We start from the raw sequence: 24,031 nt of genomic DNA on the forward strand, positions 1-24,031 counted from the left end.
TACGAGTCAGGACCAATGAGATCATCTCTCCTCTTTAAAGCCACTGCTATTAACGCTCTGACAGCCCTGTGTTGGAGAGAACAGTGAGCCGTGAAAGGGAAGGTGGTGTCCTTGTGTGAGAGATGCACAATCACTTAACAAGCGACACCACTTCAGGTTGGAGGACACACTGGGCCTCATTCACCAGTTTTCTTCTTGGTACAAACAAAATTAACAAGTGGTCCAGACTTGCCATGAAAGTCAGGCAGCCTACAGTCCTCTAAAAGGAAAATCGTGCAAAATGATGCCGACATGAACCGAAATAAAATACACAGCTAAGACAAACGTCTCTTCATCATCAGCTCTGCCAGTTTACTGGCCTCACCTTGACAGCTGTGTCAGGGTCTTCCTGCAGCTCTCTGTCCTGTATTCAGTGCAACAACACCTCCTGTAGGTTCTAATATTCTCTTATCTAATATCTCTGCGAGCGTTGTATCTGTCCTGACTGCCTCTCATATGCCACACTCAAACACAATTACACCTCTGGCCTCTTAGTGCACACACACAATCTTGTGCCGCCCCTCCTTTTTCTGTTTTTCTCTTCCTGTGTCTGCTTCTTAGACTTTCTTTGCCAACAGGATGGTTTATAAAGTCGCCCAAAAAAGATGACTCACCCACGATTTGGTTTTCACAACAGCAAGTGAGTATGGAGGGGGCTTGTTGCTTATGACCTGCTGAGTTCAGTCAGAGACTGAGCTGAGCACATAGCTAGCTGGTTAGATATCCAATGTACAGTTGATACACTGGGGCAAATGACCAAATCTGGTTAAGAGGTGAGGTGAAAATCCCCTTCACTTTCTGTCTTAAATGAAGCAGCAGTTAGCTGCAGGAACAGTTCAGCTGCTTTATAGAAGATGTTGCCACCAGCACAGATCACTACACAGTGACTGACAAGCTGACATAGTGTAGTTATAATGACAATATCTTAATATATCCTGCCTGAGGGAGAAACGTCAGCGAACCTGTCATATTCACAAGACAGAAACTCAACAGCACGATGGCTACTGATACAGAAGCTCCCAGTACATCACAAGAATTTCATAAGGAGAGAAAAATATGTGTTCACCATTTAACCCTGACTGTGAACTCCAAATACTATTAGTCTTTGGTGATTATTTATTCCCATACAGCTGGTAAAAACCATACAGAGGGATCGTTGAAGAAATAGATGATGCCTGGTTGACGATATCTCCCTTCCAATGTTTGTAGTTAGTGAGCCACGAGACACATTGTAATTTTGCTTTGAAAATAGCAGATTTATTTGGGTTTTTATGGCCCAGCTCCAGAGTCTGCTGCCCACATAACAGCCAGGAAATAAGAGAGTAATTCTGCCCACTGCTGAAAGACTGCAATGAGAAAAAAAACAGCATTCGCTGCTAACTATAGCAGCCAGTAATAATGTGTCACATTTCTTAATGGAATGCCTATTTTTGATCACTTGTGGAAATGATAATGGTGCAGTTGATATGAGATGTACTTTCTTTTGGGTGTTTTTGGCTTGGGGCTGTTTTCCTGATTCCCTCAGTGCTAAATAAGGGAAGTAATAGTTCAGACTTTCTGACAACAGTTAGAAAAAGACCCTTTTCCTGTTTCCCAGTGCACAAAGCCAGGTCTGACCTCTGAACTAGATTCATCACCTGTGGGATGAACCGGAACACCGGCTGTGAGCCAGACCTCAACCCTGACCATCAGTGCCCTTGATGCTGGAACCATCCTTATTACCAGACAAGAACACTGTTATTGGGCGGTTCTGCAAAAGCCTTTCATTCATTGATTGTTTTGTCTCGGTTTTCACAGTGGAACTATGGTCTGGAGAAACTTGATTAAAGATCACTGTCATTACAAGGAACTTAAGGCAATTAACACAGTTTGAGGATTGGGAAAGACAAGCTCCAATTAAATGTATGACCCACAGCCAAAACATCCACCCAGACCTTGCAACAGATACTGGACTGGATACTGGACTGCACAGTAAATCCCTACAGGTAAAAATCTACTGGAAAGTCCTCCTAAAAAGAGGAAGCTGTTAAAGCTGCACATTAAAGCTCATGTGCATGCAGATGATCAATAATCACATATCCGTAGACTGTTTGGATGTCACCATACATTTGGCCACATATATCAAACAGTATTTATGTCAAATTTCTTAGGGACTTTCTCAAACTACCACCTACACCTTCTCCCCACCCGGTTCCACTCTGTCTGAGTATCCATGGAGGGTCTGCCACGTTTCAAACCATGGAGACTTGCCTGGGAACATCTTAATTTTACTCTTAGCTCAGTCTCACGTGAGATGGACAGCTTTGTCTGATTAGAACCTAAAAATTACAACTCATCATCAATATTTCCTGTGTTACATGCTGTGTGCCACACAGCTCCAGCTACACTGACTGCAGTCTGTTTTAAGTACAGAGAGGTGGTGAGTTAGAAAAAGCGTGAAGCAAATTTTAGCCTGACTGAAAACCCTTCCTCTGGCAGAGGAGGATGCACAGCCAATGGAGTGCAGAGTCTGTGGGCCAAGTGGGAACTATGGGTACAATGTAATATGCATAACACACACTGAATTATTTAGCCAAGGTTGCGTAATGCTTCAATGCTGTGCCTGCAGTCCCTAAGGTTCCACCAAATGTCACAGCTGGTCAAGCTCAAAGCCAACTTCTTAAAGTCAGAACACGAGTGCTTGGTTCTGCAGATCCTCTCAGTAAATAGCATGTGCTGGACTGTACGGATTCAGAGCCAGCCTCTGCTCGTGCTCGTGTTTAATTGAAAATGGCATCTGTGGTTCACTGGTTAGACTCTTGTTGATGAGCCCAAAGCAGAATTGCTTTTATCAGCAATTGCAGCACAGGTACATGGATAAATATATGAACAGCCTTCTGCTGGGTACGTGCTGAGCCATGCACATGATGGACCATCAGTATTTGTTCGCACTTCAGTTAAACAAACATCGTAAAGATGGTGTTCTGTCATCACAGCATTTAGCAAAGCCACAAATTTATTCTGTTTGCTAATAAAGGCTCATCACATCACTTGGTAGGAGTTTAGCTCAGGATGCGGAAGATTTTTCCTACAACGGGCGAAATAAATAAACCTGTGAGGGAAAGACTTTAACCCAAAAGAAGATTAATGACACAAGTGCTCAATTAGAGCTGCATGAAAACAACATAAATACAACCAGCACTCAGAGCAATAGCTGTTAATGAGTGTCAGCGTGGTAAACACGTTCCCATTTGAGAAGGACTGGGGCTGTGAGCACATCCAAACGGGGCTCTAGTCGACTGTGGCTCTTCTTCTGAATATTTCTGCAGACATTAGTTTGTACAAAACACTGATGTGTCTGTCTTCTGCACACTCTTCAAATTAGTCTCAGCTCCAGTTAGTCGCTGGCGTCTCAACCTTCATGACCTTCTTTAAGTTATACTTAATTTTTTTACTTTACATGTTGCAGACAGTGAGGAGGTATAATGTGTAATGTGGTAAGCATTTTAGCTAAATTCAGTTCTCGTGGCGTAGTTTCAGAGCTCAAAAAGTCTGACCCTGCTGTAGACAATCAGGGTGAGGTTGAAAAATCAAGTGCCGCAGGAAGCGAGGAAACAAGAAAAGCAAATGTTTCATTTGCTATTAGATTATCCGCAGTTTCACACTAAAAAAAGAAACAAGTGACTTTAAAGCACCCAGCAGATCTCAGGATTAAAAGTTCGATCTTGACTTCGGAAGCAAGAGTTGGAAAAACAATCCTGCCACGAGGTCCGCTCCGCAGCTATCTTTGGATTGAAAGCTCAAGTTCAGCCGCTGACTGATGAAACTGTTGTTTCCAGGGTCAACAGTGGTGGAAGAGGTACTCAGATCAGACAAATAGCAGTACCACACAGTAGAAATACTCTGTCACAAATGAAAGTCATGCATTCAAAATAGGCTTCAAGTACCAAAAGTAAAAGTACTCATAAAGTGGAACAGTTCACTTTGGACTAAAGCTTATTGGATAACACGCTGCTAGAATTTAAGTTTGCCTCTAGGAATCAAAAAAGTATTGTGTTACTCTATCTTAACCTAAATGCATCATAATTTATTTGTTCCATTTTGTATTAGTAGTCTGAATCTGCAAAGTAATCTAAAGTTATATAGACTGTAAAGTTATCAAATAAATGTTGAGGAGTACAATGTACAATATGTTCCTCTCTGTGTATTGTAGTATTAGAATAATACAAAAACAATACTTGGGTAAATTTAAAGTGTATTTCATTAAATGTACGTAGTTACTTTACTTTTTTATGTCAGTATTAATCCAATGTGAACGTCCATAAAGTGCTCACAGGACTGGAGAGTTGAACACATACAATTCCATGACCAGTGGACAAAGTCCACCTGCTGAGGAAGATGCTGTGACACAATCAAAAGCTCCAGAACAGCTGCTGGACTGCAGCAGATCAACTCATGTTCCACCTTTGAATGTCGTCTCTCGGCACGCTCACACTGAAAACAGTTAATTACATCACATACATCACATGACTTTGTTGCCTTCATCCTGTTGTGTGTGGAACCCGTGAGTCGAACAACAGGAACGTGCGATTGTCCCTGCAGCTCAGGACTTTAGCTCTTGGCTCCTTCGTACTTTGGACCTCCGGCTGAGACAAAGGAAGATTCTCCCTCTCATCCCCCTGCTCTTCAATTTATTGACAATATTAAATTCAGAGATTAAATTTACAAATAGGCCACTAAACATTGATTTTATGATTGATCCCTCCATAAAGTGTGCAGTGCTACATTACAGTACAATGAAAGTTCAATGCCATCACTCTGTATTTCTACACCTATCATTTCTCTAAGAGCTCGGATCACTTAAAGTGTCAGCACAAGCTGTGTCCAATAAACCGTCTGCAGCTGCTCCGAGTCTACTGAGTGTACTGTGATTCACAAAATAAGAGCAGACAAGGGCCTTAAATTAGAGCACACCCCTGCAATCCTCCTGCCTGTGACTCGATATTTTTTCCACCAGAGAAATAAACGAGTAACGCTCTCTCATCAGATTAGAAGATTAAGAGATAAATTAGCGCAACACCTCCACTGCAACACAAACCTTTCAGACATCATCAATAAAGAGATTTAATTAATTACAGAGCATTATTTAACAAGCCATTCTGAATCGCTCTAATTGACTTGTTGGGGTTGTGTACACCGTCTAAGGGCCGTGTGCCTTTGGGCTTGAATCTTCCAGTATGAACACAGTTCAGTGCTGCTTCAGTGACACCTACAGTGCATGTGAAATGTTAATAACAAACGGGAATTAGCACAACACTCCTGCTCTGCGTTGGTCTGCAGGCAGGCGCGCATTAGCCCTGTCCATCACAGCTAATACGCTCATTTCAACTCCGCTCGTTTTAATTCTTCCACCCACAGCAGCACGGTAATGATGATATGCTTCATTTTCATCAGATAATTTGTGGCAGCACGAAGGCGGACTGCTGGGTCCAAGAGCCTCCTCGTCTGGGAGCTGAACACCTACTCCAACCCCATCAAGTTTCTGACTCGAACAACGCTGCAGGCTGAGGATGAGATTCAGTGGGAACTGTTTTCCATTTAGCCACGAACGCACTATTGACCCGGCTTGATAGGCTTATAAAACATGACAATTATTAGTCATCAGCGTGTAACACAGAGAGAGAACCTCCAACCAGAATATCTGAACTGCTGTTTTTCGTCACCATCCTCATTTCTCCTTTAGCTCGTCGTCACTCTCACCTAAAACAGCAGCAAAAGCAGGGGACATCACAGAAGCTTCTCTTTAGAATAAAGTCACTGAATCAGTCTCAGTGCTTCCCTCGGAGCTTTTCCACCTGAGGGAAGCAGCAGAGAGCTCTTCAAAGGCGCCTCTCCAGCCTCCCAGCCTGCACCTGGATGCTGCATTGTTCCGTGCAGTCAGCAGTTCTGCCTGTAACCTGCACTTCCCCTGTGGCTCTAACAGGAACATTTCCATTATCTCAAGGTCTTTCATCACTAGGTCACCTTACTGGCACTGACAAAATACAGTAACACCATGTGTACAGTGAAAGCAACTGTGCTCAAATCCCTTCCAATGCATTCCAGCCTGATGACGTAAACGCGTCCGTCTCTACAAACGGCTGACGTGAGCTCTATTCCTTCCCATCAGTAACAGATCTGTTTAAATAGTCGCCTACAGGGCCTGGCCTGTCCGTCCCCTGTGACAACAGCGTCAGGAAAAACAACTCAGTGAAATACGAGGCGCATTGAGCTGCTGTAGCATTAGTCTGATCCCTGATCAGTTTAACCACTGAATGAACTGTATGGGTGAGAGAGCGCCCTGCAGCCAGCCACTGCAATGGAGGAATGCCAACCCTGATTTGCATGTAGCCCAGGAAGACTGAGACGACGTAATCAAATTTGTAGAACGACTGCAGGCGGACTTATGTGGCAAAGCGTAAATGAAATGTCTTAAATCTCATCTTGAAATAACAAAGCCAATGAGGCCTTAGACTGATGGCCAATCATGGGAAGGTTGTAGAACACAATGTAAAACACAATTATAGCAGTAGCAATGCAGGAAATGCACACACATAAAATGAGATTTATGTCTGTGAGTCTACGGCCCCGGTGCATGCTGGGAGGTTTGCCTTTATGCTTTTCAACCTCATAGGAACTCAGAGAAACAAATCAGTTTTAGGTGGATTCCAGCAAGAATTTTTAACACTTGACATTTTCCTCCAAATACGTTTCAGAAAACATTTTGGACGAATTCTACGCTTAAAATCTGCAAAAACAAACAAATAATTTCAGGCTGTGGAATGAACAGCACAGCACAGTCAGACATTTTTTCACAGTACCTCATGTGTGCTCCAAAATTCAGACTCAGATTAAATTAATTCAGACCCAGCTGTCTTAAGTATGCTGTCAACATGGGGTGTTTGTTTCATTATCAGTATATGCCCTCATCCTTCTTAAGACCAAAATAATTCTCACTGAGCTGTGCTACGAGTAAGAAAAGCTCAACATGTGTAGCATCACAAATCTCATGCACACGGCGTTGCAGTTAATTCGCGCTTTCGGGAAAAGCACTTGGAAAAGCAGGGCATGTGAACTGGATGACTGGATGGATGATTTTTATTATTGATTTATTTATTTATTTTACTTGAATTGTCCCCAGGGAAGGCAACATCCACTTTCTGGAGATGGACAGGTGGCACAGGCATGCTTCACAGACCCTCTTTAATTGGTATCCTCTGTATCTTGTAGCGAGCGCTACCTTTTGTTTGCTGAGTGGTCCTGAGTGGTTTCTAAGACGTGCCGTGCAGTAAATAAAGCGTCAGAGGGCTGCTGTCTCTAACGCGGGTCTGCCATATTCAGGGGGAGTGTGTCTTAAAGCTTCCTGGAAGATGGATCTGAGTTAATGCAGCTTATTGGCTCCTCTTATTAATTTCTCTTCATTGACTGACCCGATATGATCTACGTCTCATTTGCATCGCAAAGCAAGTGTCGCTGACACGGTGCACATTACTGGATGTGTTAATCGTGCACTCATTAAAAACAAAGATGTTTAAAATGACAGAAGGGAAGGAGTCTTCATTCCTTCATTACTGATATTAAGCCTTTGTTGTTTTCCAGTCCAACACGTCGGTTAACCATGTAGTTGCACTGGAAGATTGAACACCCAAGTACTACTGCTAAAAGATAAACATGATGAGGCCATGCAAAAAAAAAATTAAAAATAAATGAAGGCAGGTTTTTAAAATGTGCCACAGAATGAATATATATAGTTTTGTACTTCTACTTTGTACCTCTTTGAAGACTAATTTGAAAAAAGCTGCACCCCCCTTCAGATGACTGTGTGTAATGTGAAAGGGTTCAGACAGATCTGGATTCTTTCCTGTAGAGAAAATGAAGCCAAAATATAACCAAATACAAGAGCTGCCATTTTGTGCTGGTGACGTCATTTGGAGCCAGAGTCTGTGCAGTAGTGTAATTAATTAAAAGTGTGTATGTAAAATATATATACTGTCAATAAAGCTGATTCTTCTTCTTCTTCTAATTAAAAGCAACCTGATTAGAAGTCTGTTACAGGCCATTTAAAGTCCCAAGATGAGTAGTAATAAACCCTCCAGCACCAAAAGGCAGGCAAACAAGTTGGTTTTTATTTGGAGAACTCGGCGGAGGAGCTGCAGAGCTAAAGAGACCAAACCAGAACCGAAACAAAAGTCAGCACTGGGCTTACGTTCGCCAGGTAGAGAGAAACACGACTCCTTCTCCTTCAGTGTACGTGTTTCTAGAAAGAAAGGAACATGTCAAACATATTCGCTGATCAGTTCAGCATTGGTTTTAATCAGGTTTGTTGGTAGTGAGAACATGCAGAATATCACCAGATGCCACACTTAGACTGAGTCGCCATGTCAGTCGGGATGACGGTGTCAGAGGATGTGAGAAGGTTGTGGATTGAGATGCTATACTGCCTCCTTTGTCCCAAGAAGTCTATATTTAAACCCGCCATGTTTAATTCATCGTCAACTGCCGTCCTTTCACACTCGCCCTGTATCTGAGACGGAACATCAAATGTCCTTTGGACTTAATGAAGTGAAATGTCACAGCCCTGTGGCAGGGTTCTGCAGGTTATAGATGGGATATGAATGTCACTCCATAATGCACTGGCCTCCACGACCCACAGGGGCAGCATCACCGAGCTTTGTGGGTAAAGACCTTCACAAGAACCACACAGAAACCACACAGAACTGCTTCCCCGTGAAGCCTGTCTAAGTGCCAGTATGTCCCGTTCAGTGGCATTTTCTCGGAACATTAATTATCTTTTAGGCTTCGTTTAAATCGCATGAATAAAGACTGCATGACTTTCAGACTTTCAAACTGCCGGAGCTGGAAAATAAGTTAAACTGAATATGAAACCTTAATCTGGGTTCATCCGGTTTTGTTTTGACATGAGTGACACCGAGTGAGTGTGGACTCATATCAACGGCGAGGAAGAGGACGAGAGCACAGGTGTGGTCCCGTCAGAGAGCACCTGAAAGTCCCAAACGCTGCCCACTGTGGTTTGTGGTCTCTTCTAAGCAACTGTAAACAAAATGTTGAAATAAAATCTACATTCACACTTCTGTCATTGCTTGTCTCAGAAAACCAAAGGGTCTTTCTAATTTCAGAGTGCAACACAGCCGAGCCTGTCTGAGAGCCATCTGATCACGTCACCAAACTTGGTGTGAAATAATTACTGTATTAGCCAACAACTATTTCATTACTGAGGCGCACAGATCGTCATCCTTTACAGGTCACAGTCATATTATTTTTAAATGTGTCGTGTGGCTGGGAATGCAAAGTGGGTTTCTGGGAAAGTTTTATTCAGTGTAATTTATTCCCTTCCAAATCATTTGGCATTTGGATGCAAACTGTTTCACTTTAATTTGTGATGCACCTGCAATTTTAAAGCCTCCTTTTGCTTTCTGGTTGGAAATCTGAATAAAGGGAAAATAAACCCAGTGCTTTTCTCCACCCTCAAACAAAATGCTATGAAAAGCTTTCTGGGAGCCTAAACTAACCTCAGAGGCAGGAAACCAGGAAGCACAAAGCTATAAAAAAACTGCTTTTCCAAGGTTTGTTAAGTTCTATCATTTAATTTTTTAAAAAAAAACTTATTTTAGGATTTTTATGGTTTTGACACAAAGGAGTGTTGTTTCCATAAATATTTAATCAAAACAAGCCGAGCGTCTTCGAGATGTTTCCTTCCTGAACGTTTTTTCCTCTTGCAGCCGCAGCCACAAAGCTGAGCCCTCCTGGTGTGAATGGGCTGTGACTGGTGGTTTTAACCCTCTGCAGGCCTGCTGCTGACACCTGTCAGCTCCTCACCTTCTTCCAATACATCACTGTCCTCCCGCCCCAGGAGAAGAGCCGAGCCAATCAATACCCTCCTTGGTTAGGACCACACCAAATGGCCTTCAACAAAAGCCTTTGAGTCAGACCCTGTATGATTACCACAGCGCTAATCTGTATCTATCAGGGTGAAATTAACAGCAATTTCCATAAAGACTTTATATGCACAAAACACACTCTGGGCTTGGCTTGACCAGTTCATTTCTGTGCTGTATTAAATTGTATCAAAGTCTGATTTTGTCGAGACTTAATCTCATTATTAATATGATAAACTTCTGTGTTTTCATGCTAATTTAATGCTCAAGGCCCTGCACACCAACCACACACCCACACAAATGATTTTAATCATGTTGTCAGGACTTAACATGCAACGTAGCGACCTTGTGTAATTCCTAGCATAGCTCAGACCTGAGCTGAGGTCTAACAAGCCACAAGTGAAAACACCTGTGGGGGCTTACAGGCCCAGAATACAAATATATGTTTAAAAATAGTCAAATAGTTTTATATCACACCCACACCTCCATCACCCTTGTGGTGAGGTGTGAAGTTCAAAGTGTATATCAAATACGAATATAATATATAATTTAATATATAATCAATTCTCCAAGCTCCAACCCAGTGTTGATGTGTGTTGACCCGTAGATTATTCTTCAGCTCTTAAATGTCACTTACTACTTATACTTATACTTATTATATGGATTGAGTGCATTCAGCAGCGCTGCAGAAGTGCACCAGTTTTGAACATTCACACGACGCTGTAATGGAGTTAGACCCAAAGCAGCTGTCATATGAAGCGTGTCTATGCTGCACTTTGTCATCAGAGGTCGACAGAATACAGAGAATTATTTAAAAAGAGATCTGGAACGTTCCTCTCATGCAGTGGATTGACACTGATGCTTGTGTCAGTGGGAAATCAGTGGACAAGAGCAATTTTCTCAGCTGTCCTATACGTTGTCTCTCACAGAGTAGGCAAGAAGAGACAGACATTCAATCTCTCCACTTTACTGCTGCAGTGTTTCATACTCCCTGCCCTGTCTTTTCCAGGCTAAACATCATGGATTATGACACGATGGTTTACTGACAGCCATGGGGTTTTTTTTTCTTTATTCTTTTAGCTGGGCATCATCACGATTTTCTATTTTGGTAGCTATTTTGCCACTTCTTTTGTGTTGAGTTATTATGCAAATGACAAAAAAGCAACCAGGATGCATCCGAGAGAATGGAAAATGTTATTGAGAAATGGTAGTTTTGATAGCAGTGCTGAATCACCAGACTTCTGATGCGCTAATGGCTGTGTCCATGTCTGACTTCAGCACTGCACACGATGAGCAAGGGCACAGGGAGAACAGTGGTGAATTCAATCTCTCCCTTTTAATCAGTGTCCTCACTGCTCAGGGCACTGATAATGGAAATGCCAGGAGCAGCAAAAATAGGATGTGCTAACAGGAGCTTAATGGAAGATGGAGAAGAGTGGGAGATACATAAAGCTTAACAGAGGGCTCAACAAATGAGGAAGCTTTCCCAACTTGAGTATTTAGTCTGTGAGAAGACGAACAGACGGAGGGTTTACATGTGTGCATTGATTTGTCTGAGCGGCTGCTTTCGGCTCAGGAGCTGCCAAGCAGTAGCAAGCAGCCATTAACAACCTTCACGCTCCAACAGCCGTGTGTATGTGTTGCATGTATGTCAGCAGAGACCAACACACACACACACATTTGCATGCACGCAGGCTTCCCTGCAGCCTTCCCCAGCACAGCTTGGGAAGTCTCTAATGTTAATTAATGGGAGGCACAGAGCATGCAATTCCTAATTAACCCCTGAGAATGATGCTGCAGAGGCATGCAAGTGGAAAAGCAGCCTAAAAAGAATGCAGTTTACTTTTTTACGTTTACGTTTTCCTGCTGCCGACCCATATGCTTCAAACCACTGTGCAGATCACTGGCAGCTGACAGCAGCAAGGCTGATCTTTTATTTGTTTCTGCGACCACGCTGAGCGGCAGGGGAATCGAGATTAATTGGCGTGATCATGTAGCTAATTAAGAAAATGAAAGAAAATCAAGGTGGGGGGACAGCTCAACGCGAGAAGACCTACTGAAATGAACCAGTGAGGTGATTATTAATCTAGCGAAGGAGAAACAAGTCTGCTGGCACACAAACATCCATTTGAAATCAGGCCATGATCTGGCACTGACATGCAATTACTGTATGCTTTGCTCTTATTAAGAAAAGGCGCACGCCATATTAAGTACACACACCCGTGAATTATGCTCAAGTGTGTCAGTGTGTCCACAGCCTACCAAACTGCAGCTTGGGCCACAGCCCGCTTACTGCCAGTGCAGCCAAGAGCTTCACACCACATGCCAAATGCTTGATTTAGAATAAAAAGGTGTGGAAGCCAAACAATGATTCACCAAACAGAACCCCACAGCGAGAGTAATGGCACGTGTCAGTGCCAAGGTAAGTGGCTCACCTGAGGGGAACACTAGTGGCAAAGATCATCTCGACGTTATGTGCTGCGTCGCTAGTGTCCTAATTTTGCCCCACCGCCTCACTTACGTTTCAGTTTGATCTATGCTGTAAAATGCACAGACTTTGTTTGTCAGGCCACATGCAGGCTACCTTTGCTGCGTTCAAATTCACATACATTTTGTTGTTACTTTCAGTTTACAGCACAGCTGCCCTTACAAAGTTTCATACGATCACATAATGTTTTTGCATACAACTTTGACCTTCTGGCTCATACATTCACTGCAGTCCGTAGCTGAAATTTGAAGTAAAAAGACAAAGTATGTGATTTGGAACATAGCCGAGCTCTCATCTGTTTGTGTCCCCTCAGCGGCTCAGTCGTATCTCCTGCCGTACAGAGGATTGTGGGTAAGAATAGCCAGAAATCATGCAGGCAAAATATCACCGGATGCCGGACGACATCCTGGCCTTTCTGGATGTACTATGTATTGTGACACACTACATGTTCTCCTGGCACACTAAATGGTATGGTGGTGTGGGTATTGGAACGCAGCCTGTGACCGGTAGAGCCAGTTGGGGCTGCACACACAGCCTGACAGGAAGCTCTACAAGTGCAGGGACTTAAGGAGATACTCATCCTCCTCCCTGGTGTGTTGTGTTTTATTTATTTTTTTGTCAGCGTGTGCAGAAGAAGATCAAATAGCAGACGTGTTGCGACATGATGTGAAGTATTAGCTGTATGTGATGAAAACTTTCCACTGTAGTTGAACCAGCATTAATTTGCTTATGTCAGTAATTAGGCCACAGCAGGAAGACATTTATCATCATCAACGACTCAACACGCTCGACCGGAGACGTGACTTTCTCAAGCAGACTTTCACCTCCACTTACTGCACTTGCACCTCTTAGTGTCATTTTCCACTCAGTTTGTGTTTAATAATAAAGCTCGTGAAGCAGTCACACATCTTCACAGGAGGGTCGACGTGTGTCAATATTAGCTTCAAGCACACATATCTGTTGAGTTGTTAGCAAAACAGGGCACATTTTCTCAAGAGTCATTAAGTGCAACAGTAGCATGTTAGTTGCTCCATCTATTACAGAAAACTAAAGCTCTCACGCTGATGTGCTGCTTTTGTTTTTTGTTTCTTTTAGCACTTAAATGAAGTAGTCGAGCTTTTCAGCAGCACGAAGGTTCATTCTCATGTAATTACGTGCATTTATTTGTGAGAGCTGCTCAGAAAAAAGAGAGTCCAGCAGGGATTCATTAATCTGTCAGAAACAAGCCCGCTTCTCATGTCATAAAAAAGATGAATTTGATTGCAGTGAACAGCGAGAGCTGACGGGCCGTGCAGCCGACTGCTAATTGGGTATAGTCCAATGGTAATTCGTATGAGGTAAACAGTATTGACATCTAAAGGCTCGATAATGGATTTACAGAGATTACTGCAGTACTGACCATTTATTGTGATGGTGATATGAGTGATGACAGGTGTGAGCTGGCAGGTACACAGCAGCTTCACATGTGCACAAAGTCTGACCTCGATTTTTAAAACGTGTTTGCTTAAACCTGGTACTCAAAAGGCATTTATATGTACCATATACTGTATGATTAAGGAAAAAGAGGATCAAAAAACTCAAAGGTCCTCTCTAGAGCCACTGGTTGGTTTGTCCACTCCGGGCTACTGTAGAAACACGGCAGTGCAACATGGCTGACGGTTTCAGGTGATGACTCACTAATGAAAACATTATCAATATCATATTGAATTTCTGCCAATGGATCCTCCATATCCTCCAACCAGAACCTTTAAAATAACAAATAAAACTAAACATAACTTAAGAATACCTGAGAAATTGATTTAGTGTAACAAAACAAGGAATCGATTGAGCTGGAAAACATGTGGAGAAAATACCTTTAAGGATCCTGTCCAGACATATTTTAAGAAATATGAAAATAATCTGTTTGTGATAACAATTTCTCTCTTTTACACACACACACACACACACAAATCAATTACCTTGTTCAAAAAGCTGCAGATATTCTCCTGCTTCACTGAAAATCTATTGTCAGCATTACCTGCACTGCAAATTTCCAAATAACACTTTTGTAAGTTCCCCATTGGACCAGTGATTATAAATCAAAGAGAAAAGAACACACAGCTACACACACACACACACACACACACCTCTCTCTGTCTCTCGTCACACACGATTGGTCGAAGGCACGTACAGGTTGAGTCAGTTCATGGAGAGAAAATGGACGGCAGACAAAGCTGAGAGGGAGGGCACTGAAATGAGGAAAAGAACGAGAGGAAAGTGCTGCTAAAGTGCTGCCGGAAAATTACAGACATCTTTGTTAGCATGAGATGTGGTCGGAAAAACAAGCGCCATCATGTTGGAAAGCAGGACACGTGTGGACACAATCCAGAAAATAAAGACCTGCATCCTCCTTCCTGTCAGGTGGAAAAGGTCTCAAGTTACTCAGAGAGACCAACAAAAGTTGGTTGGAGCTCTGATGAAATGCCAGCTGCAAAACAAACACTCCAAAAGTGAAAAATATGAATATTTATTCCTCAAGCCGTAATTATAAAGTGGGATTGATTAACTCTGGCCTATAGCCTGATGCCTGCAGGCTTCTTTTGTTGGTTGTCTCCACTGAAAGCCCTTTAGAGCCATAAGCCTGGGTATCAGTGAGACGTGACTCTTTCCATACACAAACCCTTTGACCACTGGAGTGTGTCTCAGAACCCACTAAAAAGTCTGGATCTTTCCATGTTTTCCTCAGGTTTGTCTCCTTTGTTCCTCTTCCCTCTGTGTAGTTGAGTCATGTAGCCTCGAGAGAAGCACAAATTCTTCTCGCTCGAGCTAGAAAGTGCTGGTCGTCGCTTTGATTTGCTCTGCCACGGGGAAATTCGTATCCACTCATCTTTGCTTGGACTCCATATGCAGTCGTGCTGCCTCTAAAATTCACTTTATGTTCAATTTGAATGCACCTTTAGGCTTCAGCAGTAGAAATATTAGAAGAAACGCTGTGTTCCACACGTTCTTACATATCACGCTCTGTGTTGTATGTTCACTGACACTAAACACTGATACTACTGAAGGAACAGGGTCATGTTTCACCGGATATGCTGTGGTTGGAATAAATTTTGTCTCGAGTGCTAAGAAAAAACAGAAAAATAATGTGACTCCACTTCCCTGGCTGTCTGTTGAGTGAAGAGTTTCAGGCTTTAAGAGCTTTAGTGAGCCAACTGGTGCGTTATTTTCTCCTCGCTCGTCCAATGCGAACACAATATGATGCCCCTCTCTCACCAGATTGTCACTGACAGGCTAAGGATGCCCAGCCTGTGACAGTCCTGACGGAGAGCGACGCTCGCCGAGTCATGTGGCGGCAGCTGAACGTGACTTTTTTTTAATCGCGCGCATTGGTGTGAAAAACACGCGCACACGGATATGAGCTCACAACAGCTGGAGAAGACGACGCACGTCATTTGTCGCACACGTGCCCGACATTTACCAGATGTCTCCCTATAATCTCGGTACAGATCTTCATCAATAACGTAGCCGCATCAGAATGACAATGAATTCCATGTAACGCAGCAGAAATGTCAGACGGCACTTCAGACCAGTGACATTCTGCAAATGGATGCTTTTCAGGATATGCAGATTTGTGTCAAACGGCATAAGAAAAAAGAGTGCAGAATAACCATACTATTATCTAATAGCAACATTAAGTGATGTGACTGATTTAATGGCTCACGGTCCAATCAGGGGATGCTAATTCACCAGATAATTGGGGGTTATAGTCGTCGTCATCGTGTTTAAGAGGTGAGGCACTTCAAAGAAACAATGTCCTGTGAAAAAGCGGCTCCATTACCAGAGAGATGGAGGTGAACCCGATGAATCACAGGGCTCTTAGCAGCAAATCTCATTGGCAATGATGCACTAAACTGGACTAATCATCAAGTTGTAAAGTCAGATTGTCGTAACCCACCAATCTGTGACACTGTACTGACACTTGTCTAACTGAGCTATGAATCAAAGGTACGAATACACTCGTCAGCACTGTGGTTCATTTGGTGTGGACGACGGAAAAAAAGGATTTACTGGCACCTTTGTTCATACTAACTATTTATATATAAAGATGGACGACCCATCTCCACTTCCTATTCCAGAAATGGGTCACACAAACACAGGACTTTCACCCAGGAGACCAGCATCCGTGTCCGGTCTGAAACCAGAACTAAATGTGAAGCAACTTAAATAAACTAAACTATAATCTTTTCCTTTTCCTAATCAGGTAATTTTTTTGCCTAAACCAAAACAAACAGCAACCGTTTAGCAACATTAACCACAGGTTACCACGACAACGTGTCTATGGCGACGAAGGTCATATGATGAAAGGCACCTGATTCATCCTTTCCTGCACATCCCAAACTCCTAAAATGACACATGAAATGTTCCTAAAACTGGCGTTCTGTTCATCCGCCTTCCCGTGTGTTCACGTTAACTTGTGTTCCCAACTGATCACCGTGACTTTTGACTTGCATTCACAAAAATCAACCAAACTCTCAGACACAACAGCAGAAATATTATTTGCTTTACTGTGACTGAGTTATTTAAAAAATGAAATCGCAAACTAATTAAGTCATATTGTTTTCTACAATGAAAAGGAAAATTACAAAAAGAATTACAACATCTGGAAGTTTCTTCCGTGGTACTGACACTCGTGTCACCTTAAAAGTTAGAAAACAAAATGAAAATATAAAGTTATGATCCTTGTGCTACTGCCGCCATTTGCACTTGACTAATCATTAGATCACATGATACACCCATCAGCTTATCTCTAATGTAGACAGAGATGAAAGACTTTGGAACCAAAACCTCCAAAGCCTCTGACTTAGGGACAAAAAATCTCATTTTTGCTCCAAATCCTAGTGATCAATCTTTCCTTTGGCCCGTCTGTCTGTTATCTTCTCTCATTTGTCTGGGGTCTATTTTGCTCCATCCATCCACAAACCACCCTATAAAGCTGACTTTTCTGACTGCCTCATCGCACAACATCGGTGCTCTCTCCGTCTGGCCTGAGGTCAGCTCAGGGAATGAGATGGCGTTGCGAAGATAGTGGAAAAATGTCACCCGGGAATGAAATATTGATGGACAAAAAGGCCTTGCCTCTTTCTCTTGCCCTCGGGCGTGGAGTGAAAGTCACGCAGTTGATGGGCAGCGAAGAGGAAAGCCAAAACAAACACGCTAATCTGCGGGAAAGGAGGCAGACAGAGCGGGAACGCCACGATCCCGTCCATCCTTTCCCTCGGAGGTGTCGTTATCTTCTCCCTCCCCCTGAGCAAACCATAATCAGATTCTCTTGCACTTCACTTGATGTGCTTTATTTCCAGCTAAAGCTTTCCAGGCTTAACATATGATCCCCTTCTGGCAAATAAGGAATCAATTCAATGTAAATAAAGAGAGGGAAAATAAATCCAAACGCCTGAATTTGCATAACGACATGGAAGGTAAAGCCGGGGTGAAACACGCCAGCCTTGTTTAAAGCTGAACTGTCTGCTTGCTGTTTTAGTGAGCCTCAATTACAAAGCAGGAGAGACAGCAGAGAGAGATGTCACCCCTCAGTGCTGAACAAAAGCAGCGCTGTTGTTTGCTTTTGCAAAGCACACTCAGAACTCATCGAAATGTCACTCATGTCAAGTAAGATTCACTGTGTGCTTTTGTATAAATATATGTACAGCAGCACGGAGTGGCCGACAGGTAATGTAGGCAGTTTACCAAGCTGTCACTCAAGTCATTGAATAATTCAAGAGCAATAATAATGACTGTGTCACATTTGTGCTGATTTTGTCATTCGGTGGAACAGGCAGGCTTAATAAAGCATCATGACAGTTTATGTGTGACGCGAGAAAGCCTCATTAGAATGGATGTCTCCTCAAGACCAACGATCAAACTACACCCTGCATTCTTTAGTGTATTTCATGCTTTTCAGTGCCGCGCTCATTTCCACCCATAGATGAAGGAACTGACAGGGAAGCTCTGAATTCCAGCAGGTACAGTCAATGCTGTGGACTACTCACCATTGATCCATTTAGCCTCCGGGTCGTGGACCTTGAACTCAGGTTTGAACAGATCCTCCACAGTCAGTTTGGTGTCGCTTCCAGCTTGGTTGTCAGCTGCAAAAACAAGCCACGAATTTTGATATTTTTCAGTCAAATATGGCCGCCACATAAGCACAAAATTCGCTCCACTTATAAAACATCACTTCTGTCTATAGCGAGCCAGTTTGCTCTCCAGCACACACACAGGCAGAAATCAAACTCCACTATTAGCTGACCTTGAGATTTATTTCCACCACTCGCATTTTCATGTTTTCCTGAAATCCAAAACACAAAGGAACCCATCACAACGCGTGATACTGGGCTCAGACAGCATCAGAGGAATGCGTTACCTTCTGTGTGCACACATTAGATTATGATACGAGATGAGGCTTTTACAACACAGTGCAGGCAGGTGCACCTACACAGAAGAATCTGCGTGAATGAAGAACATGAACAGCATTTTTTTTATTTCTCAGAATGGCATCATGTTTGTTAACATGACCACCACCGGGGCTTGAAAATCCTCAAGCTGTAGCAGTGTCGCCCCTGGAAATGTTTCACTTCTTAATTATAAAATGTTACGCCTTTAGCATTAAAAAAAGTGCCAATTGTAAGCTCTTCTTGAATAGGACAGCTGCTGATTGTGAGCAGAACAGGAGGGCCAAGTCATTTTGAATGTCAGCCATGTTGGCTTTCCTTGATGACTCCACACAGCATGTTTGTTTATGGAGGCAATAAAAGTCTAACCAACTGTGGAATCCTCCAGGGGAAGGTGTTGCTGCATGAGCGGTGGATCGTAAAGATTTCACATCTCACTAACATTGGGAATTTTCTTTCCTAGTTTTGGAAATACTGTGTACAACAGTATTCAAGAAGCATGAACTGGTTCAAACTATTGTGTGACGTGGAGACCCCAGGTTAGCTGTCTGAGGGGTCTCACAGGACCCAGTTTTGAGTCAGGTGGGTATCTGTGACATAACAGTGGGGTATGAGGGTCGAGGTGAAAGACAGATCTTTTGATAGCTTTCTGTGGGCTCCTCACCAACTACGACCCATGTCGTACTTTGATCCATTGTCCAAATAAAGTGATCAGCAGGCTTCTAGCTGGATATCACATATTCAGTATATGTCAGACATTTTGAAGGAGGTCTAAACCACATCGACACCTTCAGGTGGACAATCTGCTGATGCACTGGGTCTGATAACAAGCTGGAATGTTTCTAGAAATATGGACTCTTGTCACAGTCAAATGCAAAATCAAAGTCTCGGTTTTTGGTCACCCGGTAGCAGCACAACAAGCTGAAGAAGAACAGAATTTAAGAACTCTGTAGAGCTGAGGGGAAGAGCAGAGCTGAGTGTCTGTCTGCACACTCAACCCCCTTCACACATCATCACTCAGCCACCTGACCCGCTGTTGATGCAGGAAACCTCACTAAGTGCAGCTCTCATGCCTTAGTGTCATGCAAAGTTATTTTCGCATGATATGACATTGTACAGTCGGTAAGGGACAACGTTTTGGAAGGTGCAGCACAAAGAGCCGTGGGAGCCTGTAAAACACATGTAAAACGTGGCTCCTTGAAACCAGAGTAAATCATGGAGCCAGAGCACAATCATGCCTGAGTGTTACCTGGTGTGAGCAGGATCACAGACATGGTGATGAGGGAGCAGACCACCAGGATGACCAGCAGAGCGATGGCAATCCCTTTCCAGTTCCTCTGAGGAGGACTCACCCCTCCCAGGTCCTGTAGAGACAGAGAGAGACAGGAATCTCATTGAATCTCATCTAAAACTGCTGACTAAGGATAAGCGTAAATACAGTAAAATAGTAATACATGTCGGCGGTAATGACACTCGACTGCGCCAGTCGGAGGTCACTAAAATTAATGTAGAATCAGTTTGTACATTCGCAAAAACTATGTCGGACTCCGTAGTTTTCTCTGGACCCCTACCCAATCTGACCAGTGATGATATGTTTAGCCGCATGTCATCATTCAATCGCTGGCTGTCGAGGTGGTGTCCAGCAAACAATGTGGGCTTTGTAGATAATTGGCAGACATTTTGGGGAAGACCTGGTCTCATTAGGAGAGACGGCATTCATCCCACTTTGGATGGAGCAGCTCTCTTATCTAGAAATCTGACTGAGTTTCTTATTAAACCAAAACCCTGACAACCCAGAGTTGAGACCAGGAGGCAGAGTTGCAGTCCTACACGCCTCTCTGCGCTTCCATTACAGTTACCCACCCAATATCCCATAGAGACTGTGTCTGTCCCCCGACCACTTAAATTAATTGAACCAAATTCAAAAAGAGGAGTTATACATAAAAATCTAATAAAGATCAACACCAACACCTCCACAGCTACAACTGATAGGAGAATTAAATGTGGACTGTTAAATATTAGATCTCTCTCATCTAAAGCTGTACTAGTGAATGAGTTAATATTGGACAATAATATAGATTTATTTTGCTTAACCGAAACCTGGCTTCGGCCAGAAGAATATGCCAGTTTAAATGAATCCACTCCCCAAAGTCATATTAATACTCAGATTCCTCGAGACACCGGCCGAGGAGGTGGAGTTGCCGCCATTTTTGACCCAAATCTATCATTTAGTCCAAAGCCCAAAGTCAACTACCATTCATTTGAAAGCCTTATTCTTACTCTCTCACACCCTACCTGGAAAACAATACAACCAATTTTTATTGTTGTAGTGTACCGCGCTCCTGGCCCATACTCTGAATTTTTACTGGAATTTCCAGAGTTCCTATCGAGTCTGGTCCTTAAAACTAATAAAGTTATTATTATGGGTGATTTCAACATCCACGTGGACGATAGTAATGATAGCCTTCGCGCAGCATTTATCTCTCTCTTAGATTCAATTGGCTTCTGTCAGTGTGTACATGAACCCACTCATTGCTTCAATCACACTCTTGACCTTGTTTTGACATATGGTATAGATGTAGAACATTTAACTATCTCTGAACAAAATCCTCTTCTGTCTGACCATTGTTTAATAACTTTTGAATTTATACTATTTGACTTCATACCACCAAGAAAAAACTCCTACACTAGATACCTGTCTGATAGTGCTGTGGCTAAATTTAAAGAAACAGTTCTATTGTCATTAACTTCAGTATCATGTCCCCATATGAGTGAACAATATAATAATCCCTCTGAAATCGACCATTTCGTGAACAGTGCTGCAAGTTTACTAAGGACAACTCTAGACTCTGTTGCTCCGCTAAAAAAGAAACTCATAAAGCAAAAGAAACTTGCACCCTGGTATAATACAGAGGTTCGCAAATTAAAACAAAATGTGCAAAAACTTGAGAGGAAATGGCGTTCCTCCAAACTTATTGAATCTCGCTCAATCTGGCAAGACAGTCTTAGATCATATAGGAAGGCCCTACGAACTGCCAGAGCAGCCTATTACTCCAAATTAATTGAGGATAACAAGCATAATCCCAGGTTTCTCTTCAGCACTGTAGCCAGGCTGACAGAGAGCCACAGTGCTATCGAGCCTTGTATCCCTGTGACCCTTAGCAGCGATGACTTCATAACCTTTTTTAACGACAAGATCTTAAACATTAGAGACAAAATTCAGCACCTACTGACCTCAGCTGATCCTGATGTAACATCAAACATTAGTGTCTTAGAACCAACAGTAGAAACAGATATTCATCTTGACTGCTTTTCACCTATCGATCCCCATCAGCTATACTCACTCATATATTCATCCAAGCCAACAACATGCCTCTTAGACCCCATCCCTACCAAACTTCTCAAAGAAGCTTTACCCTTACTTAGCACCTGTCTATTAGACATGATCAATCTGTCCCTGATAACAGGCTATGTACCCCAGTCCTTTAAAATAGCTGTAGTCAAACCTCTCCTTAAAAAACACACACTTGATCCAGAGGTTTTAAGCAACTATAGACCAATATCTAACCTTCCATTTCTTTCCAAGATCCTTGAAAGAACAGTCGCCAATCAGTTATATGACTTTCTTCAAAATAATAACTTATTTGAAACTTTTCAATCTGGCTTTAGAGCTCATCATAGCACAGAAACAGCATTGGTCAAAGTCACAAATGACCTCCTCCTGGCATCAGACAAGGGATTTATCTCTGTCCTTGTACTGTTAGACCTTAGTGCTGCATTTGACACCATTGACCACTCTATATTACTGCACAGATTGGAACACCTAATTGGCATCAAAGGAACTGCATTAAGCTGGTTTCAGTCTTATTTATCAGAGCGATTTCAATTTGTTCATGTTCATGATACATCGTCCACACTCTCAAAAGTTAGTCATGGAGTTCCCCAAGGTTCTGTCCTTGGGCCAATATTATTCAGCCTGTATATGCTCCCCATTGGTGATATTATTAGGAAACACTCCATACATTTTCATTGTTATGCGGATGACACGCAATTGTACTTATCAATGAAACCAGATGAAACAAATCAGCTAGTCAAGCTTCAGGCATGTCTTAAAGACATAAAAACCTGGATGACCAGCAACTTCCTACTTCTCAATTCAGACAAAACCGAAGTTATTGTTCTGGGCCCCGAACACCTTAGAAATAACTTATGCAGTGATATTGCATTGATAGATGGCTTAGCCGTGGCCTCAAGCTCCACTGTAAGAAATCTAGGAGTTATCTTTGACCAGGACATGTCCTTTAACTCGCACATTGCAAATATTTCAAAGACTGCATTCTTTCACCTCCGAAATATCGCAAAGATTAGGCACATCCTGAGTCAGAAAGATGCAGAAAAATTAGTCCATGCATTCATTACATCTAGACTGGATTACTGTAACTCCCTTCTATCAGGCTGCCCCAGTAAATCCATAAAGACTCTCCAGCTAATCCAGAACGCTGCAGCACGACTACTGACAAGAACCAGCATGAGAGACCATATTTCTCCTGTTCTGGCTTCTCTACATTGGCTACCTGTAAAATTCAGGATAGATTTTAAAATTCTCCTCCTCACTTATAAAGCCCTGAACGGTCAGGCACCATTCTATCTTAAAGAGTTAATAGTACCCTATTATCCCACCAGAACTTTGCGTTCCCAAAATGCAGGGCTACTTGTGGTTCCTAGAGTCCTCAAAAGTAGACTGGGAACCAGAGCCTTTAGTTATCAAGCTCCTCTGCTATGGAACCATCTTCCGGTTTCGGTCCGGGAGGCGGACACCCTCTCTATATTTAAGAGTAGACTAAAAACTTTCCTCTTTGATAAAGCTTATAGTTAGGGCTGGCCTAGGCCGGCCCCTAGTTATGCTGCTATAGGCTTAGACTGCCGGGGGCCCTCCCATGACGCACTGAGCTCTTTCTTCCTCTCCCTCTCCTTCTGCACACATTCATGTCCCATTAATGCATATTACTAACTCAACTTCTTCCCTGGAGTCCCTGTGCTTTCTTGTCCCGCAGATTCCTAGCGATCATGACTGGACCTCCTGCTGCGGTCCTGCTGTCGTCCTGCTCAAAACCTACTGCAATTACTACTGTTTAGTCATAATCTGATTTAAATCTGTTAAGACT

At 42.8% G+C, this 24,031-nt stretch overlaps 1 protein-coding gene across 6 annotated transcripts in view; it reads right to left on the reverse strand.

The window, feature by feature from the left end:
• Window positions 1–24,031, reverse strand: part of LOC124066982 (inactive dipeptidyl peptidase 10-like) — a 148,675-nt gene that overhangs the window by 41,865 nt on the left and 82,779 nt on the right. For all 6 annotated transcript variants that reach the window (XM_046403934.1, XM_046403930.1, XM_046403931.1 and 3 more), the window contains 2 exons: window positions 20,116–20,230; window positions 18,468–18,563 (listed from right to left, as the gene is read on the reverse strand). In XM_046403934.1, coding sequence (XP_046259890.1) covers window positions 18,468–18,563; window positions 20,116–20,230 — 211 coding nt within the window. The remainder of the gene's footprint in view (window positions 1–18,467; window positions 18,564–20,115; window positions 20,231–24,031) is intronic.

Source organism: Scatophagus argus, chromosome 11, assembly GCF_020382885.2.
Source record: "Scatophagus argus isolate fScaArg1 chromosome 11, fScaArg1.pri, whole genome shotgun sequence".
NCBI classification, from domain to species: domain Eukaryota; kingdom Metazoa; phylum Chordata; class Actinopteri; family Scatophagidae; genus Scatophagus; species Scatophagus argus.